The sequence below is a fragment of the Athene noctua genome, chromosome 1 (genome assembly GCF_965140245.1).
Source record: "Athene noctua chromosome 1, bAthNoc1.hap1.1, whole genome shotgun sequence".
NCBI lineage: Eukaryota > Metazoa > Chordata > Aves > Strigiformes > Strigidae > Athene > Athene noctua.
In genome coordinates, this window is record NC_134037.1 from 151,303,216 (window position 1) to 151,323,677 (window position 20,462).

The 20,462-nt window shown below is 35.7% G+C and overlaps 1 protein-coding gene across 4 annotated transcripts in view; it reads left to right on the top strand.

Annotated features, from left to right (window-relative positions):
- GBE1 (1,4-alpha-glucan branching enzyme 1) overlaps nucleotides 1-20,462 on the top strand; it is a 167,534-nt gene that overhangs the window by 88,175 nt on the left and 58,897 nt on the right. For all 4 annotated transcript variants that reach the window (XM_074901193.1, XM_074901215.1, XM_074901198.1 and 1 more), the window contains exons 8-12: nucleotides 9,249-9,364; nucleotides 9,606-9,733; nucleotides 13,054-13,152; nucleotides 15,927-16,037; nucleotides 18,999-19,170. In XM_074901193.1, the coding sequence (XP_074757294.1) occupies nucleotides 9,249-9,364; nucleotides 9,606-9,733; nucleotides 13,054-13,152; nucleotides 15,927-16,037; nucleotides 18,999-19,170 (626 nt within the window). The remainder of the gene's footprint in view (nucleotides 1-9,248; nucleotides 9,365-9,605; nucleotides 9,734-13,053; nucleotides 13,153-15,926; nucleotides 16,038-18,998; nucleotides 19,171-20,462) is intronic.

Here is a 20,462-nt window from a genome sequence, read left to right on the forward strand (position 1 = left end):
TAAGTACTTATCTACTTTGCCTCCAAGGCTATTCTTATATTCACATTTTGCAGGACATAACCTTTACTGAGTAATACTTGAGTTATTGCTTCCATTTTTATGGCAAATAACTGAATGCTTTATTTGATATTATTTAGTTAACTCTTATCAGGTTTAGATAGGACTAGCCTAAAAAATTTAAGTCTAGGACTCTGTACTGCTTACCAGATACAATAAATCTATATATAGTCTGTAGTTCATTTGAGGAGAAAATCTGTCTCTTTGTGCAAATGGCACTTCAGTAGAGTCATGTGAATATATATATAAACATGTTTAATTCATTGGTAAAATACAATAGCGATGGTTAATGCAGAATAAACCTGCTAAATTAAAGTGATGGATCTTTCCAAAACATTGATCAAATGTCTAAGCACTTGAAAATTGGGGAAATTCAGAGGAGAGAATGAATTCCTGACCCATGCATCAGAATCTTGTTTTTTGCTGGGTTAAGCCCAGATCCTGATACTTGCCAAAGAAAACTTGCCTTTTTCTGTACAAAGCTTCTTAAAGAGTTTTCAGATAGCTGTAACTTATTCTTGGTGCATGTACATGTCTATGTGTATGGTAGGTATTTCTTTTCTGGTCTGACATTAGATGGGCAGATGATCAGCATTCAGTGCTCTGAGTGGAGTTTGCATGGTGTGTGACTGGGGCTGCTCTTACTCATTCACTAGTGCTTGAGAGGAACCAGCTGCCAAAGACACACAGTGCTCTGTCCCTAGGTTTAGTTACAGTGACTTTGGGAGGACCTGCAAGAAGGAGAAATAGTTACACTCTATCCTTCCCCCCCCCCCCCCCCCCCCCCCCAACAAAATGTTAGACTATCCATCAGTTTACCTAGGATGTGTTCAGCCATCCTGATGGTATAGCACTCTAGAATTCAGATTTTAACTAAAATGGGAAATTCTCTGCATCTTCAAAGCTGCTGTTCTTTAACAAGAAAAAATGAAAAGCTATAGCTTAAAAAAATGTTTTTAAGTATAATTAAACAAGGAAAACTAGTTTGGTTACTTTTATTTCCTAGTATTTAGTATCTTATATTTTTTCACTTTTCATTCTTGAAATATCAAGTCACAGCTTGATTACTGAATGCCACAAAATACATGATATAATAACCGGTGTTCTGCTATTACAATTTTAATAGAAAAAGTGTAAGTATGTGTATATGTGTGTGTATATATATATTTATATTTGTCAGTGACTCTTGCAGAATGGGAGTTTTGCCCACGAAAAAGACAGAAATAATCATGCAATCCTGTATACAAGTAATTTACCAGCATTAACTTTCATGTTGCTTGATAGAAACTGGTATGAATTAGTTTGTGAGAGGGCTTGAGATCTTCACTGAACAAGTGCTTCAAAATTTGAAAGCAATCCTCCTTTCACTTCAACTTCTCATGGCTTTTTCATAATACTACTTAAATAATTAAGAACTGTTTTCCTGAAGGCTGGCCTTGAAATTTTGAAATACTTTTGAGCTTTTTCATTTTAATTTAGGGAAAGGGATATTAACACTTTTAGCAAATATGTCTTCTGCAGCAAGTATTGATAAAAGTATTCATTTTTTTTAACTGTTACTGAAAGTATAAAAGTTTCCTGTGACTTACTTTGATATAGTCTTGTAACAGTGTGGTATTATTGACTTTCTAATTATGATGGCATTCATAAATCCTCACTTTCAGTGGCTAAGAATAAAACTTTGTTCCTGGATTTTGATGTGCCTGTGTTACATGTTTGGTATTCATTTAATCTTACAAATGCAAGCTTTCAGTGTTTCTCCAGCACAGATTTCTAAATAATGGAGGATCTCAACTGCTTATTTCTTACTGCTCATGGCAGTGAGGCACTAGTCATCTATTGGATTTTATTTTTAGCATTTTCACCTCTTATACAGTCCAACTTAATGGAATAATGTCCTATAAAAATATAGAAAGCATTTTTTTCCTATCAGCCCTTTTCAAAGATCTCTATCCTTCTATAAAAATGCTCAAAACAGCTGAGAGCAAGTGGCTGTGGTGAAAGGTCTTTCATTCCTACAGCTATCCATCCTTCATCTTAATTTGATATGATTCTTCCTATGAGAGGCCTCTAGTTGCTGTGAGAAGTATATGCCTGAAAACTGTTTTGTTGAAGATGACTAATACCATCCTGCAATATGAAAAGATAGAATCTTGACTTCCTTAAAAACATGACTGACTAACCCATATCTGGTAATGTTTGAGTCTGCTGTCTCCTGTCTATTTTCCTGTTTCTTAAAAAGCTGTGAGATTGTTTACCTTAATCTCAAGCCATTTGGAAATGTCACTCTGTGAATCAGCTGTGTAATGGCAACTGGTCTAGTCTGGAAATCTGCTTAAGCAGTTCATCAGAATTTCAGCTCCTACTGGAAAAACTAGTATCAGTGACCATTACTTTGCGTTAAGCACCTTTTGGTTGAAAACAAAAGCAAAGCAAAAGCCCTGGCCTTTGTGTTGCTGTGCAGAGGGATCTGTAGTTCCCAGTGAAAATTGCTGTCTTAGTGATGCCAATCACTCTAAGTCTGAAAGTTTCATAGATACTGATCTGAACAAGTGTTGGGTTTTGCTGCCATCACTGGCCTTCTCACATCTGTTAGACTTAATATTGGTAGTGGTACTCACATACCTGACCAGAAACAGACTGAGAGGGACTTTTAACAGGTCAAATCCACTTCGTGTGACCTTTTGTCACCTCACTGTGGCAAGACAAATTAGGAATAAAAAATCTTCCTGTAAATCTTGTCTTTTAAGTCCATGAGGACTGGTTAGCTTTTTCATTGTCTCTTCAGGTAGGAAAACATTCCCAAGGGCCACAGTATGAATATGAATACAGGAAACTTTAGTTTTTCACAATCACAAGGTTATTCATACTTGAGACCCCACTGTAATTACTGATCTAGTGTTTCAGACTTTCATAATAAGGACTTCATCCCCTCTGGCCTCAGGATACACTCGGCCTTTCAGACAGTTTAGAACACTTGCTGTGTTCTGGTGCAGACCTCTGCTCTTCTTTGAGGTTCAGTAGGAGGGTGATTTTTTTGGACAGATACCTATGTGTTAATGTTTGGCAGATCAGGTAATCTAGTGGTGCTTCAGAGGGATGTTGTCCGTGTACCTCCTGAGGTTATGGTTCGATATGCTTCAATTGCCTGCCTTTTAGTACTCAGCTTTGCTTGTTTTCTCTGATTTCAGACATGTAGTGTTCTTTATTAGTGTACTTCCTTGTAGTTCAGATTATTTCATGTGCCATAAATATAGGTCTGTCTTCCCTCCTGATGTTACAGTACTCTTTACTCATGCAGCAGGAACCTAAGCAGACAAATAATTTAGTTTTATTGCATAGCAATTATGACTTGTCAAAACCTTTCATCTGTTTTCAGTGACCCATGTCCATTCCTGTTTGTTCCATGGTTGAGTCCCAAGAACTTGGGATGTCAATCCTGGGTGAGAACTTTTCATTAGCTATAAGGAGAGCTGGCCATGAAATTTTTAGACTGTTATCTAATTGGGGATTAAAACTTTAAAAAATGTTTGCAGTGTCATACTGTACCTTAAGGAAAGATAAAACTTTGATATCTGTAATGCACTGTTACCTATGTTATTTAATGCTTTTCTTGCTTGAAATGTCATTTAAAAGATAAAGCTACTTTGCAGACCAAAATCAAAGTTTACAAGTCTTTTGTTTGGCACTGTCAACGTATTTTCTGTAACTCAGAGTACAAATTGTCTGCTTTCAGTGTTAAAAATTCTATACAGGTAGCAAAGCAAACATAATCTGATCAAGTGAAACAAGGGTCATGGTATGGATCCATTTCTCTTTAAAACTAAACTTCACAATGCACAGAACAAGAGGTAAAGTGATAAGCAATTGATTGTAAGCAGTAAGTGGGGAAGCAGACAGTGGGGTAGTAATTAAATTATTTGATAAATTTGAGAATAAAGCTCAGGGAGAAATCTAAAGTAAATATTTATTTTAAAGTCAGAGGCTTCAGGGTAAAAAAGTGGTTATCTTTATTATTGATATGGCTGGAAGAGGTACGGATAAATCTTCTCTAATGATCCAAGCTCCCTGTTAAGGAGGTCTTGATCTAGTAGCAGTGGAAGAGAATTGGGAACTATTCCCATTAACATGCTCAAGAAAGTGCAGTTATAATCCATGCAGTATGGGTAAAATCTTTCCAAGCTTTGTGTGAGTAAAGATCTACTGCTGTTGAAAGTGTTCATTTCAAGTCTCATCCAGGATTGTGATGGACAAGAAGTAGAAGACCTTACAATTTGCACATCTAATCTGTAAGTTCTCTCTTGACCCCCAGATCACCTTCACAGTACAGTGGCTTGAACTGCTTGACCAAAGGGATCATGACCACACTGATTGTCTTTTGGGTTGGTTGCTTATGGTGGGGATGTTAAAAAAAACAATCTTGTCATATTAATTTATTTTAATAATATCCAGAATACCGTGACACTGTGAAGAATAGATCAGGAATACTGCAAGAATGTTGCAGCCATTCTGAAGACTTTTACCAGCTAAATTGTCCTGCAACTGGATGTTGGAGCATAGAGAGGATTCTGTCCTTAGGATTTTTGTCAGTTATCTTCTGTTTATTTTAAAATACTGTTAAAAATTCAGTGCATATTAAACTGAAAGCATTAGTCTCCTGTAACTTCTCATTTATTGACATTTGTGCCACTACTAAGTACTTGGATTTGGAATAAGCTTTTCCCTTAAAAGTTATTTTGTGTCCAAATACTAACTTTGAAATATGAATAATCTTAAAATTGCTGGAATAGACTGGCTTGTGTCTCTTCTGGATGTACAGGACACAGTCCTGCAGTGCGCTCTCAGAAATCTTAAATCTAAAAATAATAGCACTCTACATCAGTGCTTCTGTTGCTGTGGGGAAAAAAGTTATTCACTGCTGTTCTGCCTCTTTTTGGGATTGATACAGGGAGAGTGAGATGTTGCTGCTGACCCCTGCTGCTCACAGGTTATTGTATGCCCTAGGAGGATAGCTCTCTCTTGTGTTTGTTGTCTGCACAGTTCATTTTGGAGGCATAATGTGGCTTGGATCACCAAGCAAAAGCTCTTTTGATCTGTTAATGATTGTTGTCATGTTCTGTTGAGTAATAGAGATGTGTATGTTCCCACAGAATGGTGGTCGGTATAGTTAGGAGTGCAGGTATCAAAAGTAGTCTAGCAGTGTAAATCAGGATTGTGCTTTGGCTAAAAAGGGGGCACATGCTGCACTGCTTCAATTTCTTAATCCTTTATGGCTAGAGATGGCTTGGAGTCTTGGCAACGATATAACCTAAAGGACAGCAAGGAATTGCTTTTCTGTGTAAATGAAGGAGGTTGAAATGCAGAGATTCTGTTGTTGTTTTCCAAATAGGATTAAGAGTTGTTACCCTTTTGTATTATTCTGATCTAAGTGCCTCTAAATAACAGGCAAAATGGTGTATGCTGATTAACCACGGGGGGAAAAAGCACATCTCTCTATCAAATCTGGATGTACTATTTTATGAACTCAGCATGTGAAACTTGATCAGGTTCACTGAAAGTTGGCATTATCAGACTGAGTGCCAGTTTCTCTGTTATTATGTTTAACAATCCATCGGTGGAATTTAAGCCAGTCAACTGTTGAAACATTTGGGGAAAAGTATTCTAGCAATTTAGTGATCCTATGTGTTAATTAAACACTAAGAATTGAAAACAGGTAAATCATCATAAAAGTCTAGATTCTTATTAGGTCAGCAGTTCCATACATTTGCTATAATACATAATAATAAATGCGGTACCTGAATGCCAATATCAATATGGTTCAAGAATTGTAGCTTCAAACTGTTTGGCAGAGCCAAGTGTTATTTTTTTGTCCATAGTGACAAAATTAACTGGTTTAAATGTGTTAATAGCTTGTATCTAAATATTTCATATTCATCATGGATTGGAATTTTTAGAATTATCTTGGTGAATTATTTTGGTGAATCATTAAAAGTAAATAATGAGTGTGACTTGTAAGCAATTTCACAGGTTTTCTGCTGACCTGGTATAGGAAAGCTGTTAAGATTTCTCATCTTGCGAAACCAGGTCATCTAGCTAGATACGATCACTTCACTACTTCAACTGAGAAATCTGTTTTTAATGTGTGAGCTATTGGCCCCAAGGGGGAGAAAAAACCAGCAAGACTTCTCTGTAAGGACCACCTGTGTTTTGAATGATGTCTGAGTGAATTCTGAATTATTTAAATTTCTTATAGTGTAAATCATTCTGTTCCTTAATGATAATATAGCATATATTTTTCTCTCTTAGATCATGCATGCAATGAAAGAACTTTCTCAATTTTATGGTATGCAAAAATGAGAGACTGTTAGGATATAATTTAATGTATAGCTTTTGCACAAAAGAAATTATGTTCTTAAGGAATGCTATCCTGTTTCCATATCTGTCTGTAAAATTACGAGAATGTACTTCTTGGAAATATTCCTGAATTATGGCTTCCTTGGTGGATGTATTTCAATTATGCTATGATTTTGGCTTCTGGCATTCTGCAAAGTTATTTGTTACTTCTGTCAACTTCTATTTCTAATGCTGCTGCTCCCATAAACAAATTGACTTGGATGAAATCATGAACCTCTGTATGGTTTGTGTGATTTGCATGTTTCAAAAAAGCTGTTATTCTGGCTCGTGTTTCAGAGCTGTATAGTTAGCTCTCTAAAAGTCAATATGTTTGCTACTATTTGACATCCTTCCTAGAAATTATCCTAAAACTGAATTTTTCCAAGTTTAGACTAGAATCAGAGTTAATATGTTTGTTTATTTCTTTATTTACAATCTTCTCTCCCATGTGCAATCAGATGGTTGGAAAACATCTGCTGCTCCTACTCAGGTTTTTGATCTCATCAATTTGCTAACTAATCTTTTGGTTCAATGAATTCATCTTGTTTGTTCTTATCTGTAGTCATTTTTTCATGTAAAAGTCATTGCAATTTATTTTCATAGTGGTTCACCATCTCTTTCCAAAGATCACTCTTCAGTGTCAACAATGGTGGAAAAAATTACATTTGTTACCTGTTTTGGGACCTTCTGTGTATGTTTTCTCAAATGTACAAATCCTCCTCACCATTTTAAGAAACTTAAGGTTATAAATTCAAGCAGTCTGTAATGAGGAGAAATAACTTTCATCTGGCTGGTGCTTGTAGCAATTAATCTACTCTTTGTATGTGCATTATCTTAATTCTGTGTGAGAGGATATTTTTACTGTAATATAGCTACTGCTTTGACTTTGCTCACAGTGTTTAGCTTGCAGCAAACAGCTTTCTGGAAATTTGATGGCGGGTCAGAAAGACACAGCAAGCATTTGCACAAAGTTGTATTTTTGTGATAGCTTGCCAGTTCACAGTTTTGATACCTTTCTATTCCTTTGACTATCAGAGAATCCTCTCTCTTGTTCATTCATTGAGAATAATCTCTCCTGAAAAATAACAAATGTATAAAACGTTCTGTAGACAAGCTCCTGAGTTGTTCTTAGTATAGTATTACTTGTGAATGGGCTGATTTGGGTCGAGGCAAGGGAACCACGGGGATGGAACAAAAAATCTTGTATGTAATGCACACCCAGAATTGTATTGGAGCAATACATTGATTCTCATTTCCTAAATCTGGAGGTTCTGATTTGGTAATATTTCTGTCTTTACATGCACAGGTGTGTATCTGTGTGCAGTAAATGCAAAGAAAAGGAGAAATACGATCTTACTGAAGTAAATAAGAATTGTCTATTTGGTGTGGTCAGGATTTTACCAGCTTTATATTGTGTCCACAGCCTCTCCATCTTTTCAAATAATTACTACTAGCTCCAGGTTTAAAACACCCTTCATATGAGGAAGTTTTTTGAGGAAGGAAGGTGGGCACGTTTGTTTTGTCAAAATGGAGTTTATTTCTTGTGTCAAAATTGCCTCATGACTCTACTGCTTCTGACGTCTGTTAAATAAAGTGAAATGTAGAAAGGGTCTCCTTCACTGCCTTATGCCATGTGCATAGGGAAACTGTAACAGTGATGTTGACTGTCCTTTGTGGTAGGTGTACCCTTTCTGTCTCTCCCACCGGAGGGTGGTGGGTGAGACCCTGCATGCTGTTGTGTAGTTTGCACTCTTCTCTGAACAGAAATTCAGTAGTAGGTGGGGTTGTAGTTGTGCTATCTTGGGAAATTGGTTAGAGAGAAATCATAACATTGACAAGTGCCATTGAAGACATGGGCAAAAAAAGTTCTGTTACTTCATGTGTGTGTTTGAGATGGGTGAGCTCTTTGGAGCTATAGCTTGCAGGAGATGCACCTGAGGCAGCCCGTGCTGAGGGTGGCAAAGAGCATAGTGGCATGGAGGGTGAATGGTAGAAACAAGATGTGGGGGTCTTTGAAGCTATTGAGACCAGTGTCCCAGGAGAGGAGGTGATTAATAGTAGGAAAACTGTTCCTGAAACTCTTTTATTCTTCAATATGAATTTTGTTCACAAATACCTCCATATGCTTTCTCACTTTGGAACCACTTTTCTATTTTTGATTTCATGTCCATGCTTTGTTTGTGTGTGTTATACCTCATTCTTGTTCTGAATTGCAAAAAATCTCAACCTCCATAAGTTGCTTTGCTCTTTCAATGTGTAAATTTGCAACACATTAAGTGATTTGGTAATCTACTCGTGATATTGATTTGTAAATAATGGGAGAGGAGGGGGCAGGGGACAACAGCTTTCCAACTTTTCTTATGCCTAGAAATTACTGTAAATGCATAAAATCTTGGGGACAAAATCTTACCTCTTATAATTTTCTTTCCATTTCTATAAGACCTTTTCCCACAGAGTATAAACATCTTTAGAGAGGCAAAGGAAAAGTACAGTTGCAAGTATGGGTATTAAAATGCAATATATGTGTTCAAACACTAAGCTATTTAGATGTCTATATAGATAGTTGACAATTTTTCCTAAACACCTATCTGCAATCTTAAAATTATGTGCAGTAAAAGACAAAGACTTAAGGAAGACAGACTTATTAGAAAAAGGCTAATGAAAAATGGGGGAGAAGTTATTAAAATGGTAAAATGTCCTCTACAAGTACTGTATATGCAAGTGGGGAACGTGGTATAACAAACTCTAGTTGATCCCAAGGTTTCCAAAGCTCATAAAATAAATTCATGTTATTTCAGCTGGGAAGTTTTGAGATTTCTTCTCTCAAATTTGAGAATGTGGATCGAAGACTATCGCTTTGATGGCTTCCGATTTGATGGCGTTACATCTATGTTGTATCACCATCATGGAATTGGTAAGTAATTTAATCAGCTCTAATCTGTGCAGTCCTCTTGCAGCTCTGTTGCTGTGGAAATAGTGCTGTAAAAGCTCACTAAGTGCTCAAATAATTCCAGATTTGCTATTATCTTGTTGTGCTGCTATATGTGTAGATCTGAAATTCTAAATAAATCTTGTGCTTATAAAATTGCATATTGCAAAATCTATGTATTTTTTTAAGAAAGTAACTGTGTTTTTAAAACATCCTGTCTTACTAGGCACTGGGTTCAGTGGAGATTACAACGAATATTTTGGCCTACATGTGGATGAAGATGCTTTGTGTTACCTAATGCTGGCCAACCACATGATTAAATTCTTGCATCCAGAATGCATAACCATAGCAGAGGTAAGATCAGAATTTGCCATCCTCAGTGGCATTAATATTGATTAGCTTGCTTTGGGATGTGAATTTCCTGTTAATTATCAAGTCACACTTCAGATGCTCAAGGAATGACAGGAGCTAAGAAATACTAATTAGCGGATAGACTTTGCCTTGTGGGGGGAAAAACAACAGGAATAGGCACTTTGGGAATTTTCTCTGCATTAATGGATCATTAATTAATGTTTAGATTTTTTTTCTTTTTCCCTTCATCTCCTTGAACTTGTAATGAGATTTGGGTTTATTAGTTTATTGCTTTTGCATGATTGCCATTTGTCACTAGTGGTTCATGGTACTAAAGATTAACAGTCCTAGTGTGGTTTTGCATATTTTGAATTATAATGGCATAATCAACAATACCTCTTCAAAATAAATGTGATAAATTTATAAATCTTGAATGTGTATGCTAATTTAAATTTAGTATTAAGTTTCTCCATGTTTCTGAGGGAGCAAACAGACTATATTACTTGAGTCGATGGTGATCAATTAAACTTTTTTTGACTGAAAAACATTATTGTTGGCACTTGGAATTTTTAATAGTACTACACACCAGAGCGTTAAAGTTCTATGAATAGATACGACATTTCCTTTTTATCTAAAAGAGAAAATCATGTAAACCTTGAGGATTTTTCTGTTGTTACATTTAAATAATTCTTTTCAGTTAAAGTTGCATTTTTCTGATATCATTAGGGACTGTACAGCTTTCTACTAAAACTTTGTATTATTTAAAAGTTCCCTGTCTTCAGAAAGCAAAATACTGTGTAACTTCTTTTCTTACTTCTTGTAAAGTTTTATATTACAACCACTGCTAAAAGCTTGATGACAAGCTATCAAAACCAGCATCTGGTGAGCAATTACTAGTAAACTTGATATTAGTGTCATTGAGCTGTAGGCTTATTTGAAGTGAAAATTGTTTGTTTTCTAGGTAGTCCAAGATTATAAGCATTCTTACCAATGAAATTCTGAGTTCAGTCTTCTTCTATTACCTGGCCTAAGAGTTCTCTTTTAATAAGATGTCTTCAGTTTCTCTTGCTTGAGTTGTAAGCTGCTTCTCTTTCAATACATAATTTTTCTGTCTGGGGGAGTCACTACACAAAAGATGGAATTGATCAACGTGCTGAATGGTTAAAGAGAATTTCCGAAAGAGAAACTATTGACATTAATAAAAATTGCAAAAGACAACAAAGAATATCTGCTTGCCTATAATGATGATGGAATGAGTGCCACATGAGAAAAATGTTTTTATCTAGCCATAACTAATTATACTATATTGCTTAATTACTTAACTGATAATTCTTACAGCTTTTTAATATTTATGTAGTCACTGCCTTAGTAATTTCTAAGTTTTTAGGTAGTACTGGCTATATGCTTATTTTTTATTATGGCCTTCTAAATAAAGCCTTTGCTTAGTTTTGTATAATGAGAACAAAAAGTGTTAAGTAAAATTACATCGTGCCTGACATAAAAACAAGCAGGCAAAAAATCCCTACTGCTGTGGTTTCTTTTTTTATACGCAACTCATTTCAAACTAAAGTCTGAACAAATGCTTAGTTATTGACTGTTTGTATTTGGTGGAAAATATACTAAACAAACTAACAGTGACCTTTTTTTTTAGTGTTCGGGTAAAATCTATAGATAGATAAAAATAGTATTAAATTTGGATTTTTACTTTCCAAAAATCTGGCTTTCAAAATTGTGACTAAAGTAGATAGGAGCTGCTTAAATCTCAGACTCTGATTTTGTCCAGGTAGGCATCATAGCATCACAAGGAAAAGACTTGTTTCAGATCATCTTGTCCTGCATAATGTAGAGAGCATTAGTCTGTGTTTTATCCTATCTGACTGATTTAGGAGAGCTGTTGAACTTCGTCTTATAACATCTAAAAGTTTGGAAAAAATTTCTGCTTCATTATTTGGTATTTACAGCGAGTGCAATGTGGATGCAGTTTTCTGTGTGATCTAATGGCTGCTGATGTGATCTGTGCTGATCTGTGTGATTTAATGACTGGCTGTTCATACAGCCCAGGATGCTGGTGGCTGCCTGTGCTGCCAGGGCAGGCTGCTGGCTCATGCTGAGCTTGCTGCCAGCCCAGAGCCCCAGGGCCTTCTCAGCAGAGCTTCTCCCCAGCCTGTGTGGAGGCAGGGGTTAGTCCATCCCAGGGGCAAGGACTTGGCAATTGCCCTTGTTGAATTTCCTGAGCTTGCTTGTTGATCAATTCCTCCAGTCAGTCAGGGTCCCTCTGGATGACAGTCCTGCCTTCCACCTCCAGCTTGTCATCCATGAGCTTCACAATGATGTGGTTGGTCTCCTCACTTATGTCAGGATGGGGGGTGGGGTGTATGTATGCATGTATGTGGATGTATGTAGACCTTCAAGTGCAACTATCTTTTCCAATAGTCTAACGCAGCAATTGAATTGAAACCTGGATTGAATCCGGAAAACAGGAATGAGCTTCCTAATTAAGTCCAGGTTCTAGTCAGAATTTAATTCCATGAATTCTCTTGTGCTAGATGCAAGAGGTATATGTTAAGCCATAACCATTGTGGTGGAATGGCTTCTCACTGACAAAAGTTAGTAAAATTGAGTACTGATAGATACTTTGCAATTACTGGTGGTTTGCATTTTCTGTACAGATAAGCTAACTTTAGAAAAAGAATGCTGTGTGACATAATTGCCTGATAAAATGGTCAAATATTTTAAGAACTCTGAACTACGAATATAAGGATGATCAGCCTACATCAATACAAAACTGGAAAACTGTGCAGTAAGAGCATATAACTTTTCCAGGCCTAGCTGGATCATTAGTTTTGGGTTTGTGCATTTAGGAAAGGAGTAGAGTTTGTATTTTTCTTCCTTACTACACATTATATCTGGCCTTTTATTTTTAGGCCCCCCTTTATGCAAAATATCAGTAAACAAAATGAAGATTTAATTTGTCTTTGACTACTTTCTACTTTTGTTGATTGCTTGGAGCTCAAGAGAGCTAATTATTTCAAATTCTGCAATTACTGAGGTCTCTTCCCTCTCAAATATCTATTAAAATATTTTGTAGTATATTATTTGATGAGAAAAGTCATAATACTTTTCCCTCTAACTTTTGCATTCAAACAGCAAATCTGGGTGTAGTAATCACACTGATTTTCCTTTTTTTTCCTTCTTTACCCAGTACAATCTGTGAAGCTCTTTATACTTTACAGATTGTTTGCATAGAAGTATTACTGCTTGGTAGAAAATCAGAACTAGTAATTGCAATGCTATGCAAATTATGATGCATTTTTTCATTTAAGGATGTTTCTGGAATGCCAGCTCTTTGTCGTCCTGTTGCAGAGGGAGGAGGAGGGTTTGATTATCGACTTGCCATGGCTATTCCAGATAAGTGGATACAGGTGAGAACGCTTTTAAAAATACATTCTGTTTCTCAAAGTGGATTTTTCTCTATCTACAGAAACACTTCTGAGTCTTACTGACAAATTTTATTCTTTCTTCTCTTAATGTCCTACTAAAACAAATTGTGACAGGATTGAGCACAGGTATTAGTGACTGAAATGAGAGCTGTCAGATATGTAGCTTTCAGATGATGAGTAAGTTCAGGGGCTATTCTTTGCATTCTAGCTGATGCTTGTTTTCTTCATACAATACACATAGACTCTTCTTTTTTAAATAACCTGTATCTTGCAACAGCTCTAGAATGTGTAGTTTATATTGAATGTGAACAGGTAGATAGTAAGTTAACCATATGCAGATAAAGATAAAAAACTACCACCCTGAAAATAAGCAACAAGCACTCCTAGGATTTGGCATAATAGTTGGCATTGAACATAGAGCTGAAAGTTTAACCAAAGTAAATTTAAGTGAATTATACAAACACCAGCAATGGGGTTACAAAAAGAATAATAAAAATCTGTAAATGCTCTTCAAGAACAATAATATACTAATAAACGATGACTACAATAAGGATTTAAATTACCTTTTCCTAAATATAGAGAATCACAGGAAAAGGAATAAAACACTAAATGATCTCAAAAGGCTTCTGCTGCTGTTTTAGAGAATGTTTTTCAGTTAGAAGATTGCATCCAAAACCCTCAGGCTATTATAATGATCTGAAACCAATAAATGTTTTATATGAGCATTAATGCTTCAATAAATATAGTGAGTAGCTTAAAATAAAAAGCCAATTAACTTCAGCATCTTTCACTTCTGTAACTAGGAAATAAGGGACCAATTGAAAAACGGGTCTCAGACCTCTTAATTCAGAACAAACTTGCCAGCTTTTCCAACAGGAACATCATTAAACTTTGGAGTAATGTAAATTCTGGAATGCAGCAAGAATTCATATTTTTGTAGTAACAAGAAACACCTTGTTGTGATGAGGGGTTGTTTTTCTGTTACACCTTCAACTTCCTTACTACACTTTAGGACAGGCAAAGATAAAGAATTTTGTAGGTATGCAAAATACAAAGAAAAAAATGAGAGAAAATTGCCAAGAAAAAACCCTAGACTATAGATTTTTGAGTGTAGAAGATGGATAATCTAATTTAGCAATCTCTGATATGGTCTGCTTATTTTAATTTGAATCTTTCAGGAAGGAAATGTATGTATCCTGCAGTAATTTCATTCTTTACCTGGACAAAAAAAATCTTCCAGTTTAAGTGTGTACTTACCATGAGACAGCAGGTGGATGCTTGGCATGCTGATGAGGTGGTGGGTGTAAATTCAGCTATGATAGTCTAGGCTATTTCACAACAGATTCCAGTTATTTAGGAATATGTTGATTGAACAAGAACATAGCGTGATACAGGCAGGAAACTTCTAGTTGAGGAAACTGCAAATAAGCAACCACAGCAGAAGACCTTTAGTTCGAGAAAGAGGTGATGCATTTACTTTGTTACAACATCTCTTGAGGCAAAAATAAAGCTGAAATTATCAGAAGGGAAAAGTTTAGAAACAGAGTCTATCAGCTGTTATCTCTCATTTCTCTCCAGCTTTTAAGTATGTACCTGTTAATAGCAAGTTTTGTAGTGAGCTTGCTAAAATGATTTTTAAACCTGAAGGATCTCCAGGTATCCATGAACTAATTCTGAGGGATCTGTAGAGGTAAGATAAGCTGTTTGTCATAACAGTGGCTGTACTAGTTTGGAAGTTCATATTAAAGATAAATGTAGTACATAATATGATGCTGTATACAGACCTGAATGTGTTTACAGCCAGATTTATGGAGTGAAAAAAAAAAACAGTATGTTTGAGAGTACATGGCCAGTTACAATCACAGCATTAAATTGTACAGCATCATACCAGCCATCTCAGTGTTACTGCCTTTTTATCACTTTTATTTTTATGTCTATATATTTGCGTATATGTATTTAAGTTGCAGTGATCAATGGAGGCCTATAAAGTACTATACGAAAAAGAAAAGACTAACTGAAATTGAGCTAGATTTATAAGAGGGAGGAAATAGTGTCACATGAGACAGAAGATTCCTATTGATGTGATCTTAATTTAAATTGCTAAATATCAAGAGCTAGCATGGCAAAAAAATGTAAAGCTTGTTTTGTTTTACAAAGCTTTGGCACTGAAACAGTTTTGGAACTGACCAGCAACTCACTGATGGGGGAACATGCAAGTCCCTGCACTAAGCACCTTCTCTTGTTATTGTCTATTTTCCCGACAATAGCATAGCACTATCTTGCAGTGATCCATTCTCTACCACGCAGCCCAGTGGTTAAACTATAGTTGGAAGCTTGCCGTATGCCAGGGTTGCTTGAAATACAGGACTTCTTTCATTATCCTGTGTAGGTAGGTGTGTGCGTACATACTTATTCCCATTTTTTAGTGCAATGCTTTCTTGCAGCTCTGGTCAATCAGATTGCCCACTATATCAAAGAATTCACATGATGGCAAGTCTTGTTGTCCATGCTTGTACATGGAAGTACAGGCGAAACAAAGTGTTCTAGTTATAATATTTATGTAGTGAAATTAAAAAGGAGAAATCTCTTTGGATTGTCAGAGAAAGCATATCACTTCAAAACTTGGGAATAGGAGAACTAAAAAAATATAGTTCACAATCCATTGGAAATTTCTGCACCAAGGTAGTGAGAAGTGTAGTAATGAGCTTTTAGTTAAAACAGCAATAACTTCCATGATCTTTCCTTTATTTCTGTAGATAATTAAGGAGCTGAAAGATGAAGACTGGAATATGGGCAATATTGTGCATACATTAACAAACAGACGGTATGAAGAAAAATACATTGCGTATGCAGAAAGTCACGACCAGGTATTTTATCTGTTTATTTGTAGTATAAGCAAGTAAAAGATGAGGTTTAGAGGTGAGGTTTGGGGTTTGTTTATTAAAAATGAGGCAAGAGTTGAGAAGGATAGTCAACAGTTTTTGGGATAGGTAGATCTGAACTACCTCTCATGTTTTTTGATTGGGTTTTCTTGTGTTTGTTTTTGTTTTGATCCTGCTTTTTAATAGAGGAATCCTGCTTGGAGTGGGTGAGTGTTGTTATTTTTCCGTTTTATTTTGTTCTTAAGAAATGAGTCCTAGCTTCTTGTTTTGCCTTTCTGTCATAGGACATAGAAAGGCATATAATCCATACTTTTGAAAATCTAGTTTTCATAAAGTAGGCTGAAGCACTATTTATGATAAGTATAAACATCACAATTGAGCATATTTGTTCATTGAATCAGTGTTTATGACTGTTGTATTACCTTCAAGAAAATGTTTCCTCTCCGAAAGGATTGCAAACATCCTATTTTGAGATCTAAATGAAATATTCTTTTAACAATTTTGTTCAAAACACAGCAATTGTAATGGTTCTGTGTACAGAAGAATGAAGTAGTGATGAGTCTGGATAACACTCATTTCCCACAGTCTTTGTATTGGTTGTTCCTGAAGAATCAGAAAACACATTGGTTGAGAGTTTTAAAATTAGGAACTTAAAAAAAAAATAAGCCATTTTCTAATAAAAAGTTTAAATAACCTACCTTCAACTCTTTCCTCTACATAAGAGGTTTTATTTCCTATACCTTCTATAGTAAAAGTCAACAGAGATGTCCAAAACAAAGCCTATCTTTTGTTTTGAAAAGAGAATTCTGAGTTTATCAGCTTCATTTTGTGTACCTATTTACATTCTTATCCCAGAGACTGTTACACAGTGTTCACTTAAGGCATGAGAGAAGAGTCCCAATCCTGGTAAAGAACTACAGGTATTACTTGGAAATGCATATTATTCTGTGGTTATTTGCTTTTATAAAAGCTGATTCTTCATCCTAAAGCATGACACAACAATACTGTTGCTGTTCTTTTATTTCATTCTGGTTGTTATCAATTTAGTTATTTTCCATATCACCATGTTGTTTTTTTTTTTTTTGTTCTACTATCTCATAATTGGGAGGAAGCTCTATTTACTTTTATTTTTTAAAAAAAAGTCAATTGCACGTGTACACTAGGATGATATCTGAAAAATAGGATAGAAAAACAAAATGGGAGTATAATTAAATTCAGTCTGAAGATCCTTGAAGTGATGCACGAGGGGCTGAAACAATTCTACTTCCTTATATGTTATAAAGGAGTACGAGCTGACTATTACCAGACAGAATACAGGGCCTCGTGTTTATAAGAATTGTGTGAAAATAGCAACTCAATACTAATAGCTGTCAAAAAAGAAGATACAGTACTGGAATTAGTATGAATGGAATGGAGAGTGAAGAGCAAAATCAGTATGCAACTGTAGTCTTCATGGTTTTTGTGCATCTTGACTGTTGGAGGCAGATTTCATCCTGTATCTCAAAGGATATACAGCATAACTGAAAAAAATGCTGTAAGAGAGTTGGTAAGAATAATAGCAAGTGTGGACTGGTTTCATGAGAAGAAACCTAAATACCCTTCAGGGTAGAAAAGCAATAGTTGAAGCAGGAAGGGTAAGTTTAACATAAAATCATGGCTGCCATAGAAAACACGAATAGGGAACATTTACCTTCTTTTCTAATGGATAGAATAGGGGAGAGTAACAAATGCCACATTCTGAGTCCAGAAAAGAGTTGTTCATTGCAGTTATTAATTGCAGTCTTCAGTCTTGCCATTGTTGCATAGGAATTTTTTTTAAAAGTTTATTTTCTTACTTGAGGGAATCATCTATATATGCTGTTATTTGGAAAACTAAGGGATGGTGGTGCTTTTCAGCTAGACCTGTTTACAACTCCCGTCTCTCTGAAATGTAGTGAGTTTTCATAGAGTATAAAATAAAAATTGGGCTAATTGAACAAAAATTATCTGTTTACATAAGTGTTCCAACACATTTTCAACTACCTGCATGCTAATATATTATAATAATCCTTGTTACATATAATTTGTGTGGCTTTTCTCAAGTAGCAGTAAGCACTAGCAAGTTAGTAATTCAGTCACTCTTTTTAGATGGAATTACTAGTTTACTTCTCTCTCTCTCGTGTGAAATCAGATCGTGTGAAATCAGAAAATCAATCACATTCTTGATTGCATATAAATGAATGCTTCATATTCCTGATGCATCTCTAAATCAGGGGTAGTGTTAATAGCCCTTTATTTGTACATTCCAGGAACTTCGCTTGAGATAGTTACTTTCTTATTTTCTGTGTTTTCTATAAAAATTCCAAAATGGAATTTTGTCACTTGTGGCTTACTGAGTTGATGCTCACATTTCACATTCGATATCTCTAGGTTTTGCCTGCTGTAGCACATTTGATATCTGTAGGTTCTCAGAAGTAACTGTGCAGTTCAATCCCGTCAGGCAAAATGTAGGACCATAACAGGGGGTTAGATACCTGTTAGTTCACTGATCATATACTTCTCATCGGTGCAGGGAGCCCCAGTAACCACATGAGGGATTGCAACGGGAAAGAGAGTTGGGTCTGTCATGCAATTGAGACTCAGCTCAGGGATATCCCTGCCTCAATTTACATACTTTCTCTTTTTGGCAGCAGATGTTTAATCATGTGGGCGTGATATGTATCATCACACAATACAAAGTTGCAGTAGTCAGAAGCTAGGGTCACTGTGACCTGATGATTGTCAGCAGTGTCAGGGTGTTTTGTTTGTGAACAGGGACTGTATCATGCACACTGAGGCATGTTCTTAACTCCTTGCCAATCTTCCAAGTTCTTCCCTTATGATACAGAGCACCTGTTTTAAAAAAAAAATGTTAGAAACATTTCTAGTACACCCAAGGATATTCTTCACTTTTTTGAACTGTTATAGGCACTTGTTGGCGATAAGACATTGGCCTTTCGACTGATGGATGCAGAGATGTATACAAACATGAGTGTGCTCTCACCTCTTACTCCAGTTATTGATCGTGGAATACAGCTTCATAAAATGATTCGTCTCATTACTCATGCACTTGGAGGAGAGAGCTATCTGAACTTCATGGGTAAGTAATCTTTGGAACAAATCTTTCCTTTTCTCATCTACAGAACGTTTGTCAGGAAAATAAAACGATCTTACAACTTACATCCACAGTATTTTATCACAATGCTGAAGTTGAAGCATAAATACTTTTATAAAGATTTAGTATGAGAGGTAATATGCATTGTTTTTCTGTCTGTAAGATGTATTATAAGACAAGAAAATAAAAATCAATGTGGTTCCTAACTGTAACAGAAATAATTTTAAAATGTGGTAGGCTCTATTTCAGGTTACTCTGATTTACAACTCTCCTAAACTTTTTAGGGTAACAATGAATTTACTAAAGATAGCTCTGTGCTTAGTTATTAATTGTCAGGAAGTAATCTGAAATCAGTTCAATTATATTTCCTTGCTTCTCAGTGAAGAGCAGGGGCTTAATGAGGTAAGCAAGGACAAATTATAGGCACATCTTACTACCAAAGCAGGGACATAGAAAGAGTTAGCAATACTTCCTTTTTGTTCATAAACTGTAGAATACAACTGTTGCATTGCTTAAGCAACAAGAAGGTTCAGTAGTTAATCTCATTTAAAGAGCAAGTTACAGTTCCATGTAGTCATCGTAAAAGTTGTGTTTTTCTGAGTTTTATACAAAATGCTGAAGCTATTTATGCTTGATGCTGTTTACCATATTCATGTTCTTTAATTTCTTTGCAAAATAATCCTTACTTCATAGTAAAAATCAGTTCTGTAATGTGGTGTGACAAGTTCTCTACAGCAGTTGTGATAGTCTCGTGGGGAAAAAAGGCTGAAAGCATGCTATAAATGACCATCTCAGTTTTCTGACAACGGAACACTGGAAAATTACAGAAGTTTTAGGTTAATATTGCCTTCAACTTTTACTGTTAAATGGTTTGTATCATCAACTTGAAGGGGATTGTTGGATATATGTTGCCTTTCTTCCATTTAAAAATATGGTTTTTTTTCAATTAAACCGAAGAGCATTAATAAGGCAATGGTGGCATTTGACAACATGTATCAGTGCAGACATGCTTCTCTTCCTTGGCATTCAGAAAATACCATGTTTGTGGGTTTTCTTAAAAAGAATTAAAGCAACTTCAGTACAGAACAAATCAATTAAGTATTTGATATACTAGTAAAACTGTTTCCAATAAAATGCAGAAATTTTTCCCAAGAGTGAAGAAGAGTTAATGAAATAAATATGAACTGTGTAGTCAGGCACCAAAATGTGCAAAGTACGATGTGTGTGCTTCCGTTCACGCTAGTGATGCTACAGTAGTTAAGGGAGCAGGTGTTTAA